Source organism: Setaria viridis, chromosome 3, assembly GCF_005286985.2.
Source record: "Setaria viridis chromosome 3, Setaria_viridis_v4.0, whole genome shotgun sequence".
NCBI lineage: Eukaryota > Viridiplantae > Streptophyta > Magnoliopsida > Poales > Poaceae > Setaria > Setaria viridis.
The window spans coordinates 12,766,899-12,790,308 of record NC_048265.2 but is presented as its reverse complement, the minus strand read 5'-3'; the positions used below and the strand labels follow the sequence as shown (position 1 = coordinate 12,790,308).

Genomic DNA, 23,410 nt, shown 5'->3' with positions numbered 1-23,410 from the left:
TGCGACCCCAAATCCTCGAGTCATGGAGATGTGCGCCCCGGCCGACAGGCCCTGCGCCATCGTGGCTGGAGCACTACTTCTACCCGGATCGGTTGATGGTTTTGACTTGGGGGGACGGCTGGCCTACACGGGGGGCGCGCTAAACCGCACCATGCTCAAGGGCGAAACGGTGGCGTTCCGTCGGGAACACCGCGGAGGCATGCCTCGACATGTCCCTTATCGTGCAGTCATTAGCAGGCCTCAGGTGCCGATTTGTCGCTCGTCTGATCCCCCAGATGGGCAAACGGTCATCTGGAGTTGAATTTTTGGATAGTGATCCTGTGTCCTGCTAGGATGGATAGATATCTGAATTATCACCTTCAGGAGGTCAAGAACAACAGCTACGTATAATTAACAGCTGATATGTAATGATGTAAATATAAAATAATGGATAACTTATGACTTTTATCGTTCACACTTTGACTAGCATTTATTTAAAAATCTAGTTAAGTAAAGTATAATTGGAGTTGTTATCGAAAGTACTTAAACATGTTATATATTTCTAGCTACTTGTGTACATTTTTTTGACATAAAAGACGAACGGTCACCTGATCTTTTCTGAAGTAGTATAGGACACTAGCTGTATTATTAAGTTTGGAAGTTCAACTGATTGGCAATGCTCCGTTTTTTATATTACTCCGCATTTCTTTATGGAGCTGAATTGAACTGCTTATATTCTGCTTATATGCCATCCTTGTTCGTCACGCCTTTGGGCCCATGATCAGTATTTTATTTCCTTGGTAGGAACAAAACCGGATTTGGGTCGTCCGAGCATGCAAACTGTCAACTGCATTTGAAAATCCTTCTGTTAGTTGCATCTGATTATGTCTTTCTTTGCCTTTTGCATTGATGGAAACACTATGTAAAGGCAACACATGAGGAAAGCTGGGAACCCGGTGCACTACGGCCCGCCTCTCTTTCGATTAACTATAATTCTCGGCACCGCAAGTGGGCCATTTCCGACATACTATAAAATCGGAAATTAGTACGGCGACTACTGCGCACGCAGGAAGATTAAAACAGAGAGAGTGGCGCCCTTCGTCATCCGTGGCTGATGGCTGGGTGTGGTCGCCGTCCAGATTTATCCGCTCCTTTATCTTTGCAAAAAGATGTGTCGATATTTGGCTCCTGTTTTCTATGTTTATTTTTTTACAATTGCATTCTTCATTTTCGTCACACGCACTCATTTCGGGCGATCCAGCTGACCCTGCCAATGCCTATCGGTACTCTCCAGTGCCGGGTACAAGTAGCAGGACAGCAACGGGACGGAATATTTGGCGATGGCGAAGCGGGATTATTTTAGGGTATAAACCGGCATGCGGAGCTCATCCGAAAGGGAAGCGCGGGACGAAAGCAGGGGGCCGAGGCACATATTCCTTCTCCTATTACACGACGGTGGCGAGGTGAGGTGAGGTCGCAGCGCACGCACACCGCACTATGGGCAGCCGCCACTAGCCATGTCTCGTACGCCCCCCACATCGATCGCGCTCCGGCCAGGGAATCCACGACACGCGACCACCGATCGAAATCCCCCCCGCCCCGGCCGGAAAGCCAGCCATCCAGCCCGACCGGTGCGCGCATGGGCATGGCCACGCCACGCTCCCCGCGCCATGCCTTGCCTTGCCCCCAGCGCAACTTGCACTGTTGCTCGTCCGTGCTCGATCGATCGGCTCGGCCCGCTGGAAAGACGGAACCCGATTCCGTGCGCGCGTGCACGCATCCGGACCGTCCCTTTCCCCTGTGCGCCCTGATACGAATCGTCCCCCACCCCCGCGATCAGATAAGGAGGACGACGCGTACGCTCGAGGCTCGATCGCGTACGCCTACGCCCCGCGCTTTTTTTCTTTGCATCAGGCGGAAAGGGCCGCGGCGCGATCGGACAATATATACGAGTACCCTCGCGGAGGCGGGACGCCGGGAATAATACCGGGCGGGGGCGGCTTCGCGTGAACGCCGGGGGGATCTGATCGCGCCGCCTGCCTCTCTGCGTGCTCAGGGAGCCCCCGCCGGCAGCTTTGCGCTCGCTGCGGGGGTGGTGCGTGGCCGGCCGCTCGTGTGGGCATGGGCGCCGCGACCGCCGAGGGCGACGGCGCGGTGGGGAATCCGGATCTTTTTCGTGGCTCTGGGGCGGGCGCCGGCGCGGCGGGCGCGCCCCCCGCGCGCGTCCACGTCGGCGATCGGCCCGCGGTGCTCTGGATAAACAGGCGCCGGCCGATCCGTGGACGGACTAACTGCAAATATATATTCTCCGGGCAACTTGTTACGCGGATAAGAGGTGCTGTCGAACAAAAGCTCGGCGCCGGCAAGCGACAGGAGGTCGGTCGGCATGGAATGGAATTTCCGCTTGCTGGTCCAGAGCGAGGGCCTGGAACAGTGTATGCCCCCTCCGAAGAACAGTGCCTGCGGATTACTGTATTTGAGTATTTGAGTGCTGTGCAGATTATTGGACACCGTTACTGTAGAATTACGTGGTCTGTGATTATTTACGAGTAGCTGTTTATAACTAAACACTGACGGGAGACGACCGCCTCTGGCTGTCCTGTGAGAAGCAAAGCCATCTCCAGCTAACTCTCACCGCATTGGTGGCGTCAGATCGAATGTTGGAGAGGTTCACATCATGCATCCGCGTGTGCTGCACGCACCTATCTGATCTCTTGCTTCTTCATGCACGTTCTTTCCTTTTCTTCATCCTCTATGTACACTAGGGTTATCACACATTTGGTACGACAACCATATATGCGCAGAGATCTTTAGAAAAAAGACACAGATCTCCACGGTCAAATATCATGAGGGAGAGTTACTATTCGTTTTGGATTTTTAGATACCAAACTTTTACTACGTATCTAGACATACATACATCTAGATATCTATCAAAAGTTTTGTATATGAAAAAATCAAAACGAACAGTAATTTGGGACGGAAGGAGTACAGAACTATGCATAATAATTGTCTAACCAAACATTATTGTGTATATAGTTGCTTCAACAAAGGGGATAAAAAGTTGATTAGGACTAATTTCGGGGACAGTCCAAATCTTATACAAGACGTTGTTTCATGGATCACACATGACCCGACTTGACTTCCCTAGTGCATAACAAGTACATTGTTTCGACGATAATAGCAAAATTTCTTAGCTCTGATTTGATATATAGATATTGATGTGATAATGACCAGGAAGTACATATTCCTCCGAGTAATTATTAACGGCCAATAACATTCACTAAAGGAGAGCTCTTGGTAATATCCGCTACCACCAAAATTCCAGATGAACAGTTCCGGGAAATTTTTGAAAGGTGATCATGACACGTTTGTCTTTTTTTTCAAATTAGGAAATACTTCGTCCAAATTTTTGTTCTTGCATTATGCACCACACAAACCCTAATGCAAGAGAAAGTTGAGTTCTCACCATATATGCTGCTTTACGTAAGTGTTCTAAGATTTTTCGTTAAGATACTAAGCGCCAAAATAAATGCAAGTAATATTGGTGATTCAGTGGCTAGTTTCTAATCTCCCTCGCGTCATTTTTTCCTTTAATTTTTTAGGTTTAGGATGTGAGTGGAAGATTATGATTCCAGCGGGTTCAAAATTGTGTAAGTCTAGATTTTGCTACCATAAGAACCTGAACTTGTACTAAAAGAAACAAAGAGGCAAGCTGAACTTGCAATCTTCTCCTTGCTACTATAAATAAAGAAAGAAAGATTTTCTGCAATGTTGTTCATCAGGAAAAGAAGTTTATGCTACTTATATTTCATAAATACCAGCCGCCTTGAACGAAATGGACATCATGTCTCGAAATGGTTCAGTTTTTGAAAGTTGGACTACAGCTTATGTTCAACAAACACCTGCAAAATGAAACTACTACAGCAATTCGCGGAGGAAATGTGTGGATTGTTATGTCTATGTAAAGCACCGAAGAAAGATTATAGAGGTACAAAAGCTTGAGCTGCACGCCTACAAGCGTGAAGCGCCGAGACATCTTTTCTATCGGCACAACACAAGCAGCTGGCCGAGACCCGAGAGGAGGTGTTGGCTTCTCTCACGGGAACTGCATGCCGCTCCGTGGACCATCCCCGCGCGGTGTCCCGACTCCCGCCACGGCGCCACCTCGGCGTTGCGAATCATCAAGTCCATCACGAGAGGACATGCGGCGTCGCACGGCGACATCTTGGCGACTAGGCCCCTTTTTTGAAGTGCCGATCCATCGATCTAGCTACCGAGCGATCAATAATACTCCTACCCCTCTCGCGTCCGCCCAGCCCAGCTGTCTAAAGAGAAAGGATACGAGCCTTGTGTCCCGGCGTACGTGAGCGTCCTATGGCGTGACAGGCTATGCCCCCCCCCCCCCCCCCCCCCCCCCCCCCCCCCCTGCCCGCAGCTCCTTTCCCGACGAGCCCCGCCAATCCCAAAGGGCTACCTCTAAAGGCTGCGTGTGCGTGCGTGGCAGGCCCGTCCTCCTGTGTACTTGAGTACTTTGCGGCACTGTGCAAGCGTGAGCTAGCGTACATGTGCATGGGTACACGGATTCGATCGATGTGCCATACGCGCGCGCACTCCCACCTAACTCGAGTCCTTTGACACGATCTTTTGTTCCCACGTTACCTCGGAGCATGGTGCGTAGTGCAGACTACAAAGCATGCGTGCATGTTGCTTACGGTGGTCAAGCATCGAGAGCAGGGATCTGGAGCAATCCCCTTTAGAGATCCAACATAGGGTTAGTTCGTGCGTAAGGATTCGAGAGGCGTTTAGGAAGTTAGTTTATGATTTTGCTAGGAGAGTTTTTAGACAGGTTCAGATCCCTCGGAAGTATAATACCTTACATCATGTGTGTTGTGTTGCTAGAGTTGTCTATTTTTTTTACAAGAGCCGGCCTTTTACAGGTCAGGCCTAGGGGGGACTGGTTGGGGCGAGCCTTGCATCCCAATCCATCCCTTTACATTGTGCGTGTGAACGCAACGGCCCAATGGCCGCCCACCTTGCTACAGTTCTTCTAACACGCCGTTCACTTACCTTGACGCTTCTTTGTCTTGGTACGCACGGTGTCGGAGCACCCCGCCCAAGTCCTCTGTATGTCAATCCTCATATTTTACCATCTTACTTTGGTAATCATTACCTCTCTTAGCCCGTCCGTCTCGGGTCAGGGGGTGATGAACCTGGTTCCCGGGAAGCGTTTGCCACTCCCCGGGAAGCTCTTGTCATTTCCCGGGTTTGTGAGGTGGGCCCACCCTTCTGGCAGAGGGTAGTCAGGAGCCGGGCGGGCGCTCGCTGCCTGTTGGACGGGATGAGTGAGGCCACCAGTTCCCGAGGCATCCAGGCGCGTCTTATGAATCGTAATGATGGTGTTTTTATGAGGACGAGCGCAGCTGACAGCCTACCTCGATTGCCGTGCCCTTTTTTCGCCAGGATACGCCTCCGCTTGCTTCACGTGGAAGCGAGCCTTCCCGGGCGGCTCCCCAGGAGACCTTCTCAGCTGCGTCCTACTCCTCTCGGGTGGGTCCTCAGTAGGTCCCAAAGTGTGGAGGCTGTATTTCCCAAGCTCTTCCTGGGTTTCAGATTCGCAGGGCCCATCTTCTTAATTGGGCTCTGCGTGGTGGAAACCTCTTTCTGCAAGCGGACCCCTTTTGTAAGTAACTTCTATGGGATCCCGTTTCCTTGACGCTGACAGCAGCACTACACTGTAGGCATCGTCCATCTCATCCATCTATCCGTGCCCTCCATGCACGCATATTTCCAGCCGTTGCAGTCTCGGGTCATTAGCTGGCTACAGACTACAGAGCGAGCCACAGCCACGCCATTGCATGCATGCATGCATGGGCCGTGTGATCGATCGATCTGCCTGTTGCCTGCTTAGCTTGCTCGCCTCTGTGAAAAGCTCATCGGTCGGGCCGGTCTGACGGAGCCGTTTCCTGATATTGAGTGCACGCAGCAGAAAGGGCTCGATCAAGCGAACGCCTGCCTGGATCAAAGTAGCTTTCCCCGCCTTTCTAAATCCGTTATATGTCGTGATGCCGGCCAGCTTCGCCCGTTAACTCGTTTACGTTACCACCGCGCCTTTTTGCGCCGGAACGGCCCCGTGTTCTCGGGAAGGAAAGGGGGATAAGGGCTGTGACGCTGGAGTTACGTAGCGCCCAGCTGGTGGCGCGTCAAGATTCCACGCGCCGGTGTGAGACGGCGCGCGTTCCCTTGCGGGAGCACGGCCCGCTCCCTGCTGCAAGGCTCTTCTCCTCCGACTTGGCCGGACTCTCGGTGCTTCGTTCCCACCCAGCGCCTCGCTCTTCCGATCATTTTCGCGGACTTTTCCCGTCGCCATCGGCAGCTCGATGATTATTTTGGCAAGAATGGCAGCCGTGAGGCGGCCGCGCGCCCGGCCGCAAGCTGGGCTCAACAGAAGTAGTGTCCAGCCGGACTTCCACGTGGACCTCTATTCTTTTCATTTCCTTTCTGAAGATAGTTCGTTTTCACTATTGTGTTCGGAAAAAGGATAGTTTTTAATTAACGACACACGTCCTCATCTTAAGCTGGCAGAAATGACTGGATGCTTTAGTCGATGGGTTTAAATTTGAGTAGGCTCTGGTTAAATCTCACTATTGCCTCATTAAAGAAATGTGAGAGAGGCATGACGGCCCGATGGAGGAGGCAAATACGGGGGTTAAATGGGTAGAGGCGGCGATGTACACAACCTGCAGTGTTGACAGTTAGGGACGGCTCCGGACTAAATAACGATTGGTATCATAGATTAGTGTAGATTGGGCTCAGAGCGAATGCGGCCATCAGAGGCAGGAGGGGAGATAAGGTGAGGTAGCTAGAGCCTAGAGAGATGGCGGTGCAAGGGAACCTTGGAGCTGCAACGTACGAACAGGAAAGAAAGAAACAACGGGAAGCACATGATGTCTACAAATGTTGTACGTTCTTAATCTAACGGTCGACTCACAAGAAGAGAAAACGAAAATTGCTAGTAGATCTTGTCCCTCATTTCAGTGGCGTAGCTAGGGTATTCACATGAATACCCATAATTCTACATAATTATTTTTATATGTGTATCATGTGCTACTAATACAGGTATAAAAATAAGAATGCTACTAGCTTTTTTGTTTCTAGAATACGCAGGAGAGCTGCATATGTTTGTATTAAGAAGAATGAAATAAAATTTTTACAACGCGGGTCTAACCGGACGCACGCACACGGACATATTATATGACTTGTTACATGATCGAAACGTGCTCAACCGAAACAACAGCAAAAAAAACAGCTAGAGCAGGTCAGCTAGCTTGTTGCAGAAGCCCAACTGAAGACACCGATGTGCCTTGCACCTGCAGCACTCCACAGGTAGATGTCTTTGAGTTGAAGTTCATCAACAAAGCGCTTGAATGGAGTTTTCATTCTAAAAAGGAGTTTCTATGAGGATCTAGTGAGTTTTCATCATTTTTGTGCTGATACTTTTGATGTTGTGTATTGTATTGAATAAAAAAAATCACAATGAATACCCAAATTGAAAATTCTGGCTACGCCACTGCCTCATTTGTATCGAAGCCTAGGTACCTGTATGCACCACATTAACCCCGTGTTCAAATTGTCGTATCGCAACTGGCATAGCCAGTTGTATCCTTGCAATTCCCACTAAAAACAATCGTCACGTTTATAATGTTACCGTTGGTTACCCAATCATACATGCTAAGATCACCAACGGTCCTCGAGTTCGAAACCTTTGCTACTAGGTTTGAGCTTGTTTTAAGACGTTGCTGAAACTTTTTATTGACAAAATTATAACACATTTTTCTAATACCTAAGGATAAAATTGTCTGTTTGGAGCCTTTCATACTAAGTCGAACTAGAATTTGTAAAGCTCAAATTCAACTTACTATTTTCCAATTTTTCAATACATTCGAGATGACGACATTGAACTTTATAATTGAAGGATCGCTTTGAATTTTTAGTTCATTGTTCGAAAGCATTAGCATTACTATATTCAACCATTCTGCAAGCGCTAGGATCTTAACATGAGTCGAGGTTTAATTTACATTCTATTTTTTTATATCATCTTTGCTAGTGTACCCGGGAGCCATTTTTTATTAAGAGGAATTTTGAATCTACACTATGTTTTACCGAAGAAATTCAAATAAAAATCAGATAAACATCAACTTTGGCACCGCACCAATATATTCCCTGGGGACGCAAATTGATGGTTGGATACGATCCATTCAAACATTTCATTATATATAAGCGTTAAAATATTTAGTCTAGAATTTATTAATTTTTGAAATACCTTCATGATCTCGTAAATTATTAATTTTTTTAATATGGTGTAGGGATTAAATAATAAAAATAGTGACGAAGCAGATCAAATCGGAGACAGTATCACGCTCAAAATGTTAAGTACCGATTGGAGGGCCTGATATAGCCGATGATCTCCATTGGGATGTCCTTCCTTGGGAGATGCCCTTTCTTTTTCCAAATACCCCTGACGAGATCCATACTACTGCGATATTGTTCCATAAATGATGAAAAAATGAAGCTGAGATGAATCTGCACCCACCTGCCTATGGTTCGCAACTGCAAAGGTGAGGGAAGGGGTGCGTGCCACTGCAATAGGCGACATAGCTGTACTCCAAACTCTCGCTCGGCCTCCCCAGGCTCCCATAAAAAGCCCAATCCCCCTTCCCCACCTGCATCCCACTCGTGCTCGCAAACAAGCGTACGAGTTCGAGGCGTGGCGGCCCCTTTTGCATGTTGCATGCCGTAGCTCTGGCGGTGTAGTCCTCCTCCTCTCCGCCTCGCGATTCGAACCAGTCCCCCATTGCGAGCGCGCCGCCACAGCTGTTGCCAGGCTCCAAGGGAAGGGATCGAGCGTGCGGGGTTCGGGTTCCCAGGAGGGAGCGGCTGCGGCGATCGATCGGAGAGGCGGCGACTCGGGATCGGGTGAGTCGTCGTTTGATCTTTCGTTTCCGAAACCCGCCTCTCCCTGCGTGATGGGCCTGCTCGGGTCCGCCTGTTGCCGCCGCCGCCTCGCCGCGCCGTCTCGTCGTCGTCATCCGTCGCTCACCACGCGCGTCCGCCTAATGCTGCAGGCCGGGGCCGGGGCCGGTACGCGGCGAGGGAGTCGCGGCGGCGCATGAGCTCTGACGCCGCGGGCGGCCAGCGAAGCAGCAGGAACCGCGGGAGGGCCGACGCGGCGCCGATGCCGACCTCCTCGCCCTTCACCGGCGACGGCGGCGGCGCGGGCTCCCCGACCCGCGTCGAGCGCATGCTCCGGGAGCGGGAGCACAGCCGCCGCCACATCTTCGCGTCGGACACGATGGATACCGACGCCGCCGAACCCGTCTTCGCTTCCGCGGGGGCCTTCGCGGCGGATGGCGTCCAGTCGCCTGGGCGTGCGTCGCCCGCCAATATGGAGGATGCCGGTGGCGCGGCGTCGGGGCACGCCGCGCGACCGCCGCTTGCCGGCTCCCGCAGCGGCTTCCGCCGCCTCGGCCTCCGCGGCATGAAGCAGCGCCTCCTCGTCGTCGCCAACCGCCTCCCCGTGTCTGCCAACCGCCGCGGCGAGGACCAATGGTCGCTGGAGATCAGCGCCGGTGGCCTCGTGAGCGCCCTCCTCGGTAATTCCAAAATCTAACCTCCTCCCAAATGCGATGTGAACGGGAGATGCATGCATTCCACTTCTGCGCCAACAGTTACCTTGGCTCATACGAAAAATTTGCTGAAGGCGTGAAGGACGTCGACGCGAAATGGATCGGCTGGGCGGGCGTCAACGTTCCTGACGAGGTTGGCCAGCGAGCCCTCACCAGAGCACTTGCTGAGAAGGTTGGTCGTAATTCGTGAGAAATTCCATGGTCTGGGTCAATAGAACAGTGATTTTTGTTATCACTCTAATAATTTGAAACATTTTTTGTGTATTGCTTGAACACCTCAGAGATGCATACCGGTGTTCCTGGATGAGGAGATTGTGCACCAGTACTACAACGGGTACTGCAACAACATCTTGTGGCCGCTGTTCCACTACCTAGGACTACCACAAGAGGACAGGCTGGCAACAACGAGGAACTTCGAGTCACAGTTCGACGCGTACAAGCGTGCTAACCAGATGTTCGCGGATGTTGTCTACCAGCACTACCAGGAGGGGGATGTAATCTGGTGCCATGACTACCACCTCATGTTCCTCCCCAAGTGCCTCAAGGACCATGACAACAATATGAAGGTCGGGTGGTTCCTGCACACGCCATTCCCGTCATCAGAGATTTACCGGACACTGCCATCCCGCTTAGAGCTGCTTCGCTCTGTGCTGTGTGCCGATTTAGTCGGGTAAGCATATCTATTGATTTTGTGTCTGCTGTCCTCTTGTTGTATTTGATTGTCAAAAAAGCTGAGAAGCTTAACTGAGTATCCTTTTTACGCTTTGATTTAAAGTGACTTTATGCCTTTGACTATGCTTTTTGTGCATGTAATTCCTCACTGAGTCAGAACTTTTTTTTGCAGTAATTAGTTATTTTCCTTGTCCAGAAATAAATCTACTCCTCATCCCCATTTAGTAATTGTTTTTTTTAGTTCAGACAGCCTCGTGCGAAATTATAACCTCGTAAAAAAGTTGCATAATATAGAAAGTGGTGCTAGAGATTGTGGTGCTTCTGTGATGTACTGCTATCATGGTAGGAATGTATCAGATCCACAATATTGTTGATGTATTTTTTTTAGCTCCAACTGACCTGATCAGTCACCTATGGAAGTTTACTTTAGATGCAAAACCTATTTAGTAATGTTTATATTTTCTGCAACTCCAAGAAATTTATTCTAGAAAGGTTAAGATTAAAAAATGCAGGCCAATGCATATGAACTGATCTCTGCATATGAAGCTATTAGTTTCCACTTATGTGAGTTATTTCATGATGGTCTGATTTATTTTCTTCAGATTTCATACTTATGATTATGCGAGGCATTTTGTGAGTGCTTGCACTAGAATACTTGGACTTGAGGGTACCCCTGAGGGTGTGGAAGACCAAGGAAGACTAACAAGGGTTGCAGCGGTAATCATCAAGACTATTGTTTTTATGAGCTATGTTGTAGACATACTTAAAGTATATTGTAATCTTATTTCCATTCTCTTGATAATTCCTTGTGCATTTTCATTTTCATATTGATTATTCATTGGTTATCCGAAACATATTTGCAAAATGAATGATTCTTTTCACTCACTTGGGCTGAAATCTTCAGTTTCCTATTGGGATAGACTCTGATCGTTTCAAGCGAGCATTGGAGCTTCCAGCAGTTAAAAGGCACATCAGTGAATTAACACAACGTTTTGCTGGTCGAAAGGTATGTAAGAACTTGTCCTTTACTTACTATAAACTTATAAATCATTATAATAAATCAGATGCGAAAACATGTTCGTCACTATATGCTCCATCTGATTTTCTGTTAGCTTGACAAATTGCGCATGGAAAGGTCCATAACCACTTTTTTATTTATAGATTTGTGACTTTATGTGAGCCCCCTTTGAAAACATTTGCTTTGTAGCAGGGCTGCCAACATGATAAAGTAGTTTTCTAACTCCTTCAAGTCTGTGTTATTTCTTTTTTTTTGAGAACACATCTGTGAGATGCTTGGAACTTTGTGTTATCGCTTTCAAAACTAGAATAGACTTTTGTGTCTTTTGAATTTATAATATCGTCAGCTAGCATGAGCAATTCACGGTAATCCTATTACAGATGCAAAATTAATGTATCTATAATTATAGCTTGTCATCAGGATAAGGATTTGCTATGTATGTCAGCACAAGAATACAAGAACAAGATAGCATTTCTTAAACATTTGAATTGTTTGATTTTACTGAAAAACTCAAAAACTGTTCACCTCTGAAGAATAAATGCCATATCAGCCTGAAGCTTTATATTGAAATGACTATTGAACATAGCTGGTCAATAATCTGTGGTCATAGCTGAGTGGGCCCTACATTTCTCCGCACTTTATCAAAGTGATCAATTTGATAAGCAGGACAGTATTTCTGCTGTGATCACTAAAATATGTATTATGTATGCATTGATTTGAACATCCAGTGCACTCTACAGTACAGTGGTTGCTGAATTTGAATGCCCTGGAAGTCTTCAGTTTTTCTTTTCTAATGTTAGCTGATCACCACCCCTCTAGGTGACAGGATACCACTACTGATTTTCCTTTCCACCTTTTATTTCTACCTTGTGCATATTAGTAGTTTTAAGTGCTCATCAGTTGCTACTTATCTTAATCCTTTTGCTATCAACAAAATTCCTCTTTTTTCTTTACATGCCTTACTAACCTCTGTAACTCCTTTAACCTTGAATTCTGTCTTTTTTTGCTGACATTTAACGATCTATTATTGTTCCTTATATAGTTTCGTTTTCTATTCTAATGTGATAGGTAATGCTTGGCGTTGATCGACTTGACATGATTAAGGGAATTCCACAAAAGATTTTGGCCTTTGAAAAGTTTCTTGAGGAAAACCCAGCCTGGAACGACAAAGTTGTTCTACTGCAGATTGCTGTGCCAACAAGAACTGACGTTCCTGAGTGTATGAGCCCATTCTGTCTTCCCCCTTATTTGTTAATACTTGATACTTCATGCAAATCTGCAAAAATGTGTGCAGTATGTAGGATGCAGAAATATGATTTGACTTGCATGAGTTCTTAATTTACATCTTAATGTCTTCTGTATTAAGTAAAAATCCTTTTTCGAGTTAGCTATCATGGTATTATTTGGCACAGGAGGCTTTAATTGGGTATTTATTAAGTTTTGTTTCAAGTTTCGGGTATCCATGTCCTTTTACTTATCTGGATAATGAGAAAGATAATTCTACTGCATTCTTTGCTCTGTAATGGGTTAACTCTACTTTTCCCTACAGAATCATAAGCTCCAGTGATTCAATTAGTTCAGACAGCAGAGTTCTGAAAGATTCTGTATGCTAAAAATATTTTCTGACTCTTGGGGTATGCTGTATCATCCTCAACAAGGGGGTTTTCAATAGCTTTACAGTAGTGCTAGATTAATGTCCTATGTACGTCCTGTTACATTACATGCATATATAATAACTTGTTCCCTTTATTAAATGAACAATATTTTTGGTCCTAGAACATGTGCAGCTGCTAATATATTTGCCTCAAAAACATTTTCACAATGTCACATTTTTATTAGTTTCTATAGAGACCTTGTGGTTATCCAAAACAGCACCTTTATGTGATCGGAGGGAGCAGTTTGTATGCTGCTTGCAAAAACTTATTATTATTACTTTTATTTAAAACATCTGTTCTTTTGAAAATGGGTTACTGCTCTTATGAGGATCATACTTCTGGAAAAATAGATTAAAGAAATTGCTTTACATTTGTTTTTGCTGGTTTTGCGAAAGGGTCTCTAGCTGAATTGGTTAGATGGCCTCAGTAGCACTCCTCAGGTTCTGGGTTCGACTCCTCGTGGGAGCGAATTTCATGTTGGGGTTAAAAAACTCTGCTCGTTTGTTATCATAACCAAAGCACAGGTCAAGGCCCGGCCCAGGTCATAGCTGTGGTTGGTTTGGACCCTCCTACCTGGGGTAGTTGAAGTGGTCACCAGCCCAGTGATAGTCTTCCAAGGTTACGGGGCCCTGTGTAAGGGTGGGGCAGAGGCTTGGGGTTATCTCGGCCCGTGTGAGGTCTTTTCCTAAGCAAAAAACCCGGGGGCTGTCTTGCCCCCGCAGGTCCGAGTTTTTTTTTTGCTGGTTTTGTATCATAGTGCCATTTATCTGTTCTGCAAGTTCTACGTAATTGTTTTTGCTCACTGAGTAACTAGTCACTATGATCTGCAGATCAAAAGCTTACGAGTCAAGTGCATGAAATTGTTGGGCGCATAAATGGTCGTTTTGGAACCTTAACTGCTGTCCCTATTCATCATCTGGTAGTTTTCACACTTTTCATTGCTGCCTCCATAGCTGTATTATGATCTAATTTTAATTTTTACCTAAGCACTATATCACATATTTTGCTGAGTAGGCATTACCCATTAGAATTACCAACACAAGGTTCTAATACTGATATTATCTGTTTGAAGTATTACAAATGAAGTATCAAGATTTCAAAACTGCATAAAAATGCTTGAATGCATTTTTTTTTTAAAATAGAATCTGAAAATGTATTTCTTGCAGGATCGATCTCTTGATTTCCATGCCTTGTGCGCTCTTTATGCCGTCACAGGTAGTTACTACAATTCTCTTGATACTTACATTTGGGCAGATGGGGATTGCTTCCACCTTCAATATACCCTATTTATTCATTTAATAAGAGATTTAATGCCTTTTGTTATACATGTTAATTTTCACCTATTTGTTCAGATGTGGCTCTTGTAACATCACTGAGAGATGGGATGAACCTTGTGAGCTATGAGTATGTTGCATGCCAAGGATCTAAGAAAGGAGTTCTGATACTTAGTGAGGTAACTGATGAATTGTGCATGCCATATGTTGTCTTGTTTCTGGGAGAAATGTTTTATTTTCTAAATTTATTGCTATTACTGCAATTACAGTTTGCTGGGGCAGCCCAGTCACTTGGAGCTGGTGCCATTCTAGTAAACCCTTGGAATATTACAGAAGTTGCAGATTCAATACGTCATGCTTTGACGATGTCATCCGATGAGAGGGAGAAACGACACAGGCATAACTATGCTCATGTGACAACTCACACGGCTCAAGATTGGGCTGAAACTTTTGTGTGGTGAGGTTTTAACATCCAGTAGCATGATTTGTAGTTTGGTGGACCAAGTCCCTTTGGTAAAAAATTTGTTTGCAACTGAGGCTTTCTGATGACTATCCTTTCATTTTTCATGTAGTGAGCTAAATGACACGGTTGCTGAAGCACAACTGAGAACAAGACAAGTTCCTCCTGGGCTCCCAAGTCAAACGGCAATCCAGCAATATCTGCGATCTAAAAATCGTCTGCTCATATTGGTAACCATATTTCTTCTTTCATACAATCATACTTGACCAGTTGTGGAGCAATTTTTAATCATGTTAACTGAGCATTATAATTCAGAAATGGCTCACTTGTATCTTGTAGCAAGTACTCTCTGTAGAGTTATGAACAATCGCATAGTTTTCTCTTATGTGGCTATTGTCTTCACTCTGGTTGTTGCCTCACATTTTCTGCTAGAGTAGATCATGACAAATTTGTGGCATATTCATGTCTCCAATGATTTTGTTTAGTGATTTAGGAATGCCAGTGCAGTTTTCACTTTTGGCTTTCCGTAAGAAGGCTTTCAGGACCCTTGCACTTTGAAGTACTTTAATTTCACCTTAACAGTAACAACTTCAATTATCGGTGTTTGTATATATGACTGGATGTAGGGTTTCAATTCAACATTGACTGAGCCAGTCGAATCCTCTGGGAGAAGGGGTGGTGACCAAATCAAGGAAATGGAACTCAAGTTGCATCCTGACTTAAAGGGTCCTCTGAAAGCCCTCTGTGAAGATGAGCATACTACAGTTATTGTTCTCAGCGGCAGTGATAGGAGTGTTCTCGATGAAGTAATACTCCGAGCAGGCCTGTCTCTTTAGTTTAGATTTGATCGATTGACCACTTTATTTCCCATCAAAACCAACACATCTGTCCATGTGTGCAGAATTTTGGAGAATTTAAAATGTGGTTGGCTGCAGAGCATGGGATGTTTTTACGCCCAACTTATGGAGAATGGATGACAACAATGCCCGAGCATCTGAACATGGACTGGGTTGACAGTGTAAAGGTTCGCCTGCTTCATGAATAATGTCCTATTGTATCCACTTAATATAAATCTTCTGATAAATTTTGTTTTTCCCCAGCATGTTTTTGAATACTTTACGGAAAGAACCCCAAGGTCCCACTTCGAACACCGTGAAACATCATTTGTGTGGAATTACAAATATGCTGGTAGGTGTTGATCTTCCATGCATATTCTCTTTTATCAAAGAAGTAAAATGGTTTTGCATGGTAACATTTTATTTCCACATGCTATTGCAAAGATGTTGAATTTGGAAGGCTACAAGCAAGAGATATGTTGCAGCACTTGTGGACTGGTCCAATCTCAAATGCTGCTGTTGATGTTGTTCAAGGGAGCCGGTCAGTTGAAGTTCGGTCTGTTGGAGTTACAAAGGTCAGTGGTTTTCATAATTGTAGATGTTTTTCTCCATATTTGGTTAGTTTGAGTTTTACAGATCATCTGTGTTCCTTCCATAGGGTGCTGCAATTGATCGTATTTTAGGGGAGATTGTTCACAGCGAAAACATGGTTACTCCAATTGACTATGTCCTATGCATAGGGCACTTCCTTGGAAAGGTAATTTTGCAGTGAGTTCATGTTCTTGCTCCAATCAATTTGTTTACTATGTCAGAAGCATGATGAAAATCAATATGCTGCAATTTTTTGTGTGAAAATTGAAATATGTTTGATCAAAGTAAAACTGTCAAAGGAAACTATAGCTCTCCTCTCGTTTACCGACTTGATGATGGTAAAAATTTAAAATACCCTGTTACTATTTAGAAATCATTTTTAGAATAAACTGTCTTAAGAAGAAAAATCAATGTTCACATAAAACATTAAGTTTAATACTTTTAAATTAATGAAAGTATTGAGTCACTAGTGCACCAAAAGAAATATCCTTGTCAATCTGCTGATGCAACAATACAAAATGAGTCTAGTAGTGCATGTCAAAATTCTTTGGATAAGCTTGAGACCGAAATTGCTAGATGTTTGGATATGCATGCAAATACCAGTTATAAAAAAATGGAGGAGCTTTCTGTATGGATTCCACGTTTCCTTCCCATCGTTAAAAGCTTATACTGTAGGGATTCTTATTTAAGTTCAGCCATGTACTATACTGAGTTTTCTGATTGTTGATGAATAATTACCATGCCTATTCTATTGATCTTTGGCTTTCATTTGGTAACATCCGCTTCCTCTTGTTTTCAGGATGAGGACATCTATGTCTTTTTCGATCCTGAGTACCCATCTGAATCCAAAGTAAAACCAGAGGGTAGCTCAACGGCCCTTGACCGGAGGCCAAACGGAAGGTCATCAAACGGCAGGAGCAACTCCAGGAACTCACAGTCCAGGACACAGAAGGTGCAGCAGGCTGTATCAGAGAGGTCGTCCTCATCAAGTCACAGCAGCACGAGCAGCGACCACAGCTGGCGCGAGGGATCCTCCGTCCTCGATCTGAAGGGCGAGAACTACTTCTCCTGCGCCGTTGGAAGGAAGCGGTCCAACGCCCGTTTCCTGCTCAGCTCATCGGAGGACGTTGTCTCCTTCCTCAAAGAGTTGGCAACGGCAACGGCTGGCTTCCAGTCCAGCAATGCCGATTACATGTTCTTGGATAGGCAGTAAATAGCACCAAGCCTCTGGTAACCCTTGGAAAAAAAATATTCATTTCTCATATGCGTGACAGAGTTACACCCGTAGCCGGTCAGGGTGCTGTACAATCCTGTACAAAATTTGTGCTCGTCATTAAACTGCGAGAGTGGAGCAAATGGAAAGGATAAAGGAGTTTAGGGAGGTATGGCTTTTGGTATGATATGCAATCGTTGCGGTGTTTAATCGGCTCGTTCTTCTACTTCGCTCTGTCTAAAACGTGAAGATGACACGAAGCATCAATTTTCAACTTTTGCAACCTGTCATTTTGAAATGGTGCTTTAGACTTACAATTCTGGTCACAAATTTTTGAGAATTCACTCAGTACTTATTAGACGTGAAAATCTTGGGCCTGTTCGCTTCAGCTTATAAGCCGGCTGAAAAGCTGAAACGGCTGATTTGTTGTGAGAGGAAAACACTTGTTCGTATGAAGGTTAAAAAAAATTTATCTGCATGCATGCTTATAGAAGGGCGAGCCTGAAATCATCTGATACTGCAGGCAGGGAGGTTGCAGCCCCTGGGGGAATCAACTTGCACAGGAAGAGAAAGCTACCCATATACTAATGCAGCTCATGCTGTCATGCAAGCAATGAGCAATCCCAATCAAGGGAGCTCATGCTTGGATTGGATGCCTTCATCCCCATCCTAACCACATTCCTGCATTACTTGGTCAGACAAGCCACGGGCCTTCATGATTGCTTATCCATTTGAGCGATGCAGTTTGGCATTTCTTATGCTCTCAGTTCCGTCACCTGATCACCTCACGCACCCAACCCCTCCAATCAAGCTCGACCTCCCCCTCAAACCGGGTACAATTTTTTATAAACCGATTCTTGCAAACAAAGAACTCCACAAGTCCAAATTCCCGGTGCTTATTCAATAGTAATGAATTCCTCCAAAAACCGGAGACATTTTCGGTGACGGCGACATTTCTGAGTTAGCACAAGCTGCACATAATTAAGTGGGGAAAGTCTCGCGTTTCTTAAGACATAGAGACCGTCGCTGGATTTGCCAGCAGTTTGCAAGCATGGATATTCATTGGATTGAAATGAAATTAAGTGAAGAGAAGAGAAGAGTGCCCCGTACGTCACGTCAGGGCCCCCGAGCAGCCCTCCTCCGATCGTCGACGCGGTTCTCTTGCAAACATAAAATGCTCGGCTGTTTAGCGTAGCTGGATTCTTCCCCAGCTGCCGAGCGAATGGACGAGGAGTTGCAAGAAGCCGACATCTTGTGGCCGTGGCCGGACACGCCACCGCCGTCGCCGGAGGAGGAGGAGAGCTACCAGCCGCCGGCGGCTCTTCCCGAGCTGTATGAGTACGATGCGGGCGGCGCCGTCGACTTCTCGTGCGAACCGTTCAGTGGGCCGCCGGTCTCGTCGATCTCGAGCTTGACGTCGAGCGCGCAGTGGTCTGAGTCTGGCTTGTCGTCGGACGGGTTCTTCCTCTCCGGCCCGTCCTCCGTGGGTTCTGCCGGGCTTGGGCTCGACGGGACGGAGGAGTACCTGGAGGCGGACGTGCTGTGGCCGGACACCGACGACCACGAGGCGGAGGCAGAAGACGCGGCGGGGTTTTGTTGGCGCTGTAGCCGTCGCGTAGAGGAAGCCGCATCAGCTGCTGGCGCTGCCGCTTGCGGTGAACGTGAAGGGTGGAGGCCTTTGGTGTCGTCTCCGATCGATATACCCATGGCCACCAGAGGTGGTGCTTCCGCCGCGCGTCGCCGCCCGTCGCCGTTGTCGGCCGTGTTGGCGCGTCGTCGTCGGTAGCATCCGCGGCGACCTATTTCTTCATCCCGTCGGTGCGGTTTTTGTTAGCGTTTTCGGTCGTGATCCGCGCCGGAGCCCGGAAATCCCTTTTCTTGTCCGTAGCTCGCTTGTTTATCGTCGGTGTTGTGTAGAAATGTTTGGTTGTTTGCGTTGTGCTTCTGAAGCTTCAAGTGAGGTAGATAGAATTGAATTGCTAGGAAGAGATAGAAGCTGAGATCCAGAATCAAGTGAGGTCTTTTTTCTTTCTTTGCGACGAAAAATGTAGGGCCCGTTGGCATTTTTCTTAATTGCATCTTGAGAATTGATTGCAAAAAAAAATTGCTGAAGTTTCGAGTTCAGGAAATGTGATGAAGTTCTCCCATAAAAGATCAAGAATTAAGCCTCTGATGATATGAAATTAATCCATGCTGTTCATGTGGTCCTTGGCTGAAGATCGATGCACCTGAAGAGGGCCGCATGCTTGTAACGGATTTGTTGGCTTTATATATATATATATGGAAGTAACGACTAGCAGTATCAACGCATTAGGCATGAGGAACATATACGACGACGCGATGTATTGCTTGAAGATGGCCAAGGGATATGCTTGGCAGCTTGGAAATAATGCAGGTTTGGCGAGCTGAACTTCCTACCCATCCACAATGGTGGCCAGGCCTCAAGAGAATCGCAGAAAGGGTCGTTGGAGATGCCTAACAATGCTGTTATAGTACACGCATCATACGCATGTGCCATTACCAGTCTTGCAAGTTGGGGTACAATTGCTACTGTATATGCTGATGGATGCAGCTGATAAACAGGAACTCGTAGTATTTGCACGGTCGATTCCTTTTCTTCTTTCCCTAGAGCAGAATCTTCCAGTGCAAAGGTTTTTCACTGCTGTTAGCAAAACTAGCGTAGCTCACAAAGGAGAGTGAGAAAGGAAAAGAAAGGAGAGCAGGAAGAGGAGAACCCTGCACCCTTGTACAACTTGACATGTCGTGGTCAAGTACGAAATCGAGTATACATTAATTAACAGGAAGTCTAGCAAGGCTAATAGATAACGTGATTCACGACGCCTCCATTTTGCTTAGGTACACCGTACCATCAGTTTCAAATTGTAAGTCAAATTTATCTAATGTTAACTAAGTTTATAGAAAAATATGTTAACAATCTATAATATCAAATAAATGCACTATCAAGATGTATATTTTACGGCATATCTAATTAAACTATTTGATGATATAGATATCTGTACATTTTTTCTATAACTTTGGTCAAAACTAGATAAAGTTTACTTAGGGTAAATGTGACATGATTTATAATTTAGAATGAAGGGAGTAGCGACTGAAAGATCGTGCCATTTGTTAAACATTGAAAAATAATAATACAATAACAATTGTTTCATTCCTGCTATTGGCTACGTCTTCAATAAAAGCTACTATAGGCCACACTGGATAAAGGGGAAACATTTGTAGGATTTGTGTGATAATAACAAGTGCCACATATATCGTCATTGTAGCCAGGGAGAATATGAAAACAAATAAATCTTGAAGGTGTGAAATTGAAACAAAATGACTTGTAGGTGGGTTTTTGAAAACTCCTAAGTTGCATGATGGTTTTTACGATTTTCTTTTTATAGTCTCTGTCCAAAAAAAAGAATGCAATTATAGATTTTTCCTAAGTCAAACTATTTTACATTTTACAAAGTCTATAGAAAAGAGTATCAACATTTATGAGGTCAAATAGATATAATATGAAAATAATATTTCATAATAGATCTAATGATACTCATTTGATATCATAAATATTTATATATTTTATATAAATTCATCAAGCTTAAAATAGTTTGATCTAGGATAAAAATAAAATTGCATATTGTTTTATGGAGGTAAATATTGCGAAGCACGCTGTTGCCTTTGGTCTAGTTTATACACTACTTGGTTCTGATAGCTTGCCATTTTTTGCCTTTTTTTTAAAAGCTTGTAGGAGCACTGCATTATCATTTAAGAAGATTAGCAGTGTGAGTTCATACATTACGGTATTACATAAAAAATAAGCTCCTCATTAGGCTTAAATAACATTAAACTTAAACTAGCTCTGGCCCTCCACAGGCCAATTTCCTCAACATTTTTTTCCTTTGACCATTTTGTTTCTTACGCAGGCACAATTAAAGTCAGACAGAAGCCTGGAAGGATGCAACATTGCACAGTTGCGCACCAGTCTTTTCTTTGCAAGTGTCGTACGTTGTCAGCTAACCCTTATTCATCAGAATGAGGACCAAACAATAACCGGGCTACGCTCAAGATATTGCAGGAGCTAAGTGTGACTATTCAACGTCGTAGTTACTCTATCATGGCCTCATTACTGTCATCGTTACCTGTCTCGGACTAAGTTATCTCTATGTAATTCCCTGCCAAACCTCGGTATATTCCAAACGGAGTCAGGATCATTTGCATTATATTTGGCATGTGAATGCAACGCGATGCACCGTCTCCCGTGATGAATCGTGTACTACTGCGCTAGCTAGTCAAATTATGTTCAAATGGCTCTCCTTTTTTTTTTTGAAAGGATGCAGTTCAAAATTCAAATGTTGCCATGCTGAGTCGTTGCTGACACCATGTCTCCACTGCTGCACATGAAAACAGCGTGTGCCGGGCAACGACGAAGTTCGGTTAGCGTTCGGTCGTTTCCAGAAGGTTCAGTTAATTAGCCCTCTTTGTCGAGACGGCAGTAACTTGCAACGGGTGCCGGCTGGCCGGCCTAAAGCCCTGCACCGTTACGAAGCCGAGCAACCGCGCGCGCCGCCTGGTCGGCCGTTCGATCCCAGCTATCATGCAGTCGGCGCCACGCACGCACGCCGGGTGACGCCATTGTTACTCGCCGGTGTGCTCACTGTCACGTCACATCATTAACCCGGCCGGAGCTTCCCCTATATATGCGCACGTCACCGCGCGCAGATCGATCGATCGGATAATCCACTCACACACACTAGCAAGAATCCAAGAACGACCTCGGTCGTCGCGTGCAGATCCGATGTGCTTAGCTCCGGCGGCGACGGCGGCGGCCATGGAGATGGAGGAGATCCAAGAAGCCGACGTGCTATGGCCGGACCACCACCAAGACCACCGCCACTGCCACGGCCACCAGCAGCAGCTCGAGGCGGCGGGCAACAAGCAGCCCCGGGGCGACGCCCCGGGCGGAGGCGAAGACGACGCGCGTCGCCGTGCAGCAGGCTCGTCGGCGCCCGTGGGCATCCGCGCGGGGACGACCGGCCCGCCGTCGTGGGCCTGGAGCTACGACGGCGACGAGCACGCGGCGGCGTTCGTGCCGCCCCACGTGTTGCTGGCGGCGAGGCGGCGGTGCTCGGAGGGGAGGGCGGCCTCGTCCGTGTGCGTGGGGCAGGGGCGCACGCTCAAGGGCCGCGACCTCCAGTCCGTGCGCACGGCCGTGCTCCGCATGACCGGATTCCTCGAGACCTGATGAAGAGCTACACGCCATGCATGCATCCATCGCCATTCGCCTCAGATAGTCATATCCTCCGGCGAGGATGGCCGTAGCGAACAGTAGCCAGATCATTCATCCGTAGCTAAGCTAGCCGAGCCGAACAATTTTGCATTTCAAATAGGCTATTCATTCGATCGATTTCCGAATTTGCAGAAGGCGGATTTGCATTTCAAATGGAGTACTAAATTTCCAAGTGGGTGTGCATCATGTAATGTTTATGAGCAAACATCGATCAATTCCAGATTAATTTTCTCCACACGCCGATCTAGAAGTTTGAGCGAGGGTAGCTGCGCCTGCGCATACGACGAGCTCTGGTCCGGACGAATCCAAGGAAGGAGATGGACAGAGACGTTCTTGTCGCGTTTGGACTTTTGTGACGGGTTTTTGTGTCGATCGAAACGACGCCGATATACACCGCTCACCCCAAGTGCCCCGTTTACTCCCCGCTACGACGGCGACGGCACCCAACAGTCCAAGGAGCGTCACGTCCGACAGAAAAGGAAGTTGCGTTTGGAACGGAGCAGAAACAAAGGAACAAAAGATGAGGTGCTTATTTGGAATTGCCACCTCGAATGAACAATACAAACTCCCGCAGGATGCGAAAAAGTCTTGCCACCATGTGTGTATTGCTGTATTGTATTGTGTACGAGTACGAGCGACCTAACACAACGAGGGTTACGTGTTTCCGTGGGGATCGTACGCGTATGTATGCCCGCCGTAGGCCGTAGGTTTCCGTGATGGCGAAACTTTTGTCGCAAGA

The 23,410-nt window shown here is 46.2% G+C and overlaps 2 protein-coding genes across 2 annotated transcripts; both read left to right on the top strand.

The window, feature by feature from the left end:
- The first annotated feature begins 8,579 nt into the window (after window positions 1-8,579).
- On the top strand, window positions 8,580-17,553 carry LOC117848559 (alpha,alpha-trehalose-phosphate synthase [UDP-forming] 1). Its single transcript, XM_034730009.2, has 18 exons — window positions 8,580-8,952; window positions 9,102-9,629; window positions 9,737-9,834; window positions 9,944-10,332; window positions 10,937-11,051; window positions 11,239-11,340; window positions 12,421-12,571; window positions 13,838-13,926; window positions 14,174-14,222; window positions 14,360-14,460; window positions 14,551-14,738; window positions 14,854-14,971; window positions 15,368-15,547; window positions 15,643-15,765; window positions 15,842-15,929; window positions 16,022-16,152; window positions 16,236-16,334; window positions 16,968-17,553. The coding sequence occupies exons 2-18, from the start codon at window positions 9,146-9,148 to the stop codon at window positions 17,379-17,381; spliced, it is 2,919 nt and encodes a 972-aa protein (XP_034585900.1). The 5' UTR covers window positions 8,580-8,952; window positions 9,102-9,145; the 3' UTR covers window positions 17,382-17,553.
- Window positions 17,554-21,880: 4,327 nt separating this feature from the next.
- LOC117849053 (protein S40-2) lies at window positions 21,881-22,946 on the top strand. The gene has a single exon (XM_034730656.2). The coding sequence runs from the start codon at window positions 22,180-22,182 to the stop codon at window positions 22,624-22,626; it is 447 nt and encodes a 148-aa protein (XP_034586547.1). The 5' UTR covers window positions 21,881-22,179; the 3' UTR covers window positions 22,627-22,946.
- The last annotated feature ends 464 nt before the right edge of the window (window positions 22,947-23,410 follow it).

Coding starts and splice junctions, on each gene's coding strand:
- LOC117848559 (XM_034730009.2), top strand. CDS start 9,146: ATGAGCTCTGACGCCGCGGGCGGCCAGCGAAGCAGCAGGAACCGCGGG. Junction 11,341..12,420: donor AACGTTTTGCTGGTCGAAAG/GTATGTAAGAAC, acceptor CTAATGTGATAG/GTAATGCTTGGCGTTGATCG. Junction 15,766..15,841: donor ACTGGGTTGACAGTGTAAAG/GTTCGCCTGCTT, acceptor GTTTTTCCCCAG/CATGTTTTTGAATACTTTAC.
- LOC117849053 (XM_034730656.2), top strand. CDS start 22,180: ATGTGCTTAGCTCCGGCGGCGACGGCGGCGGCCATGGAGATGGAGGAG.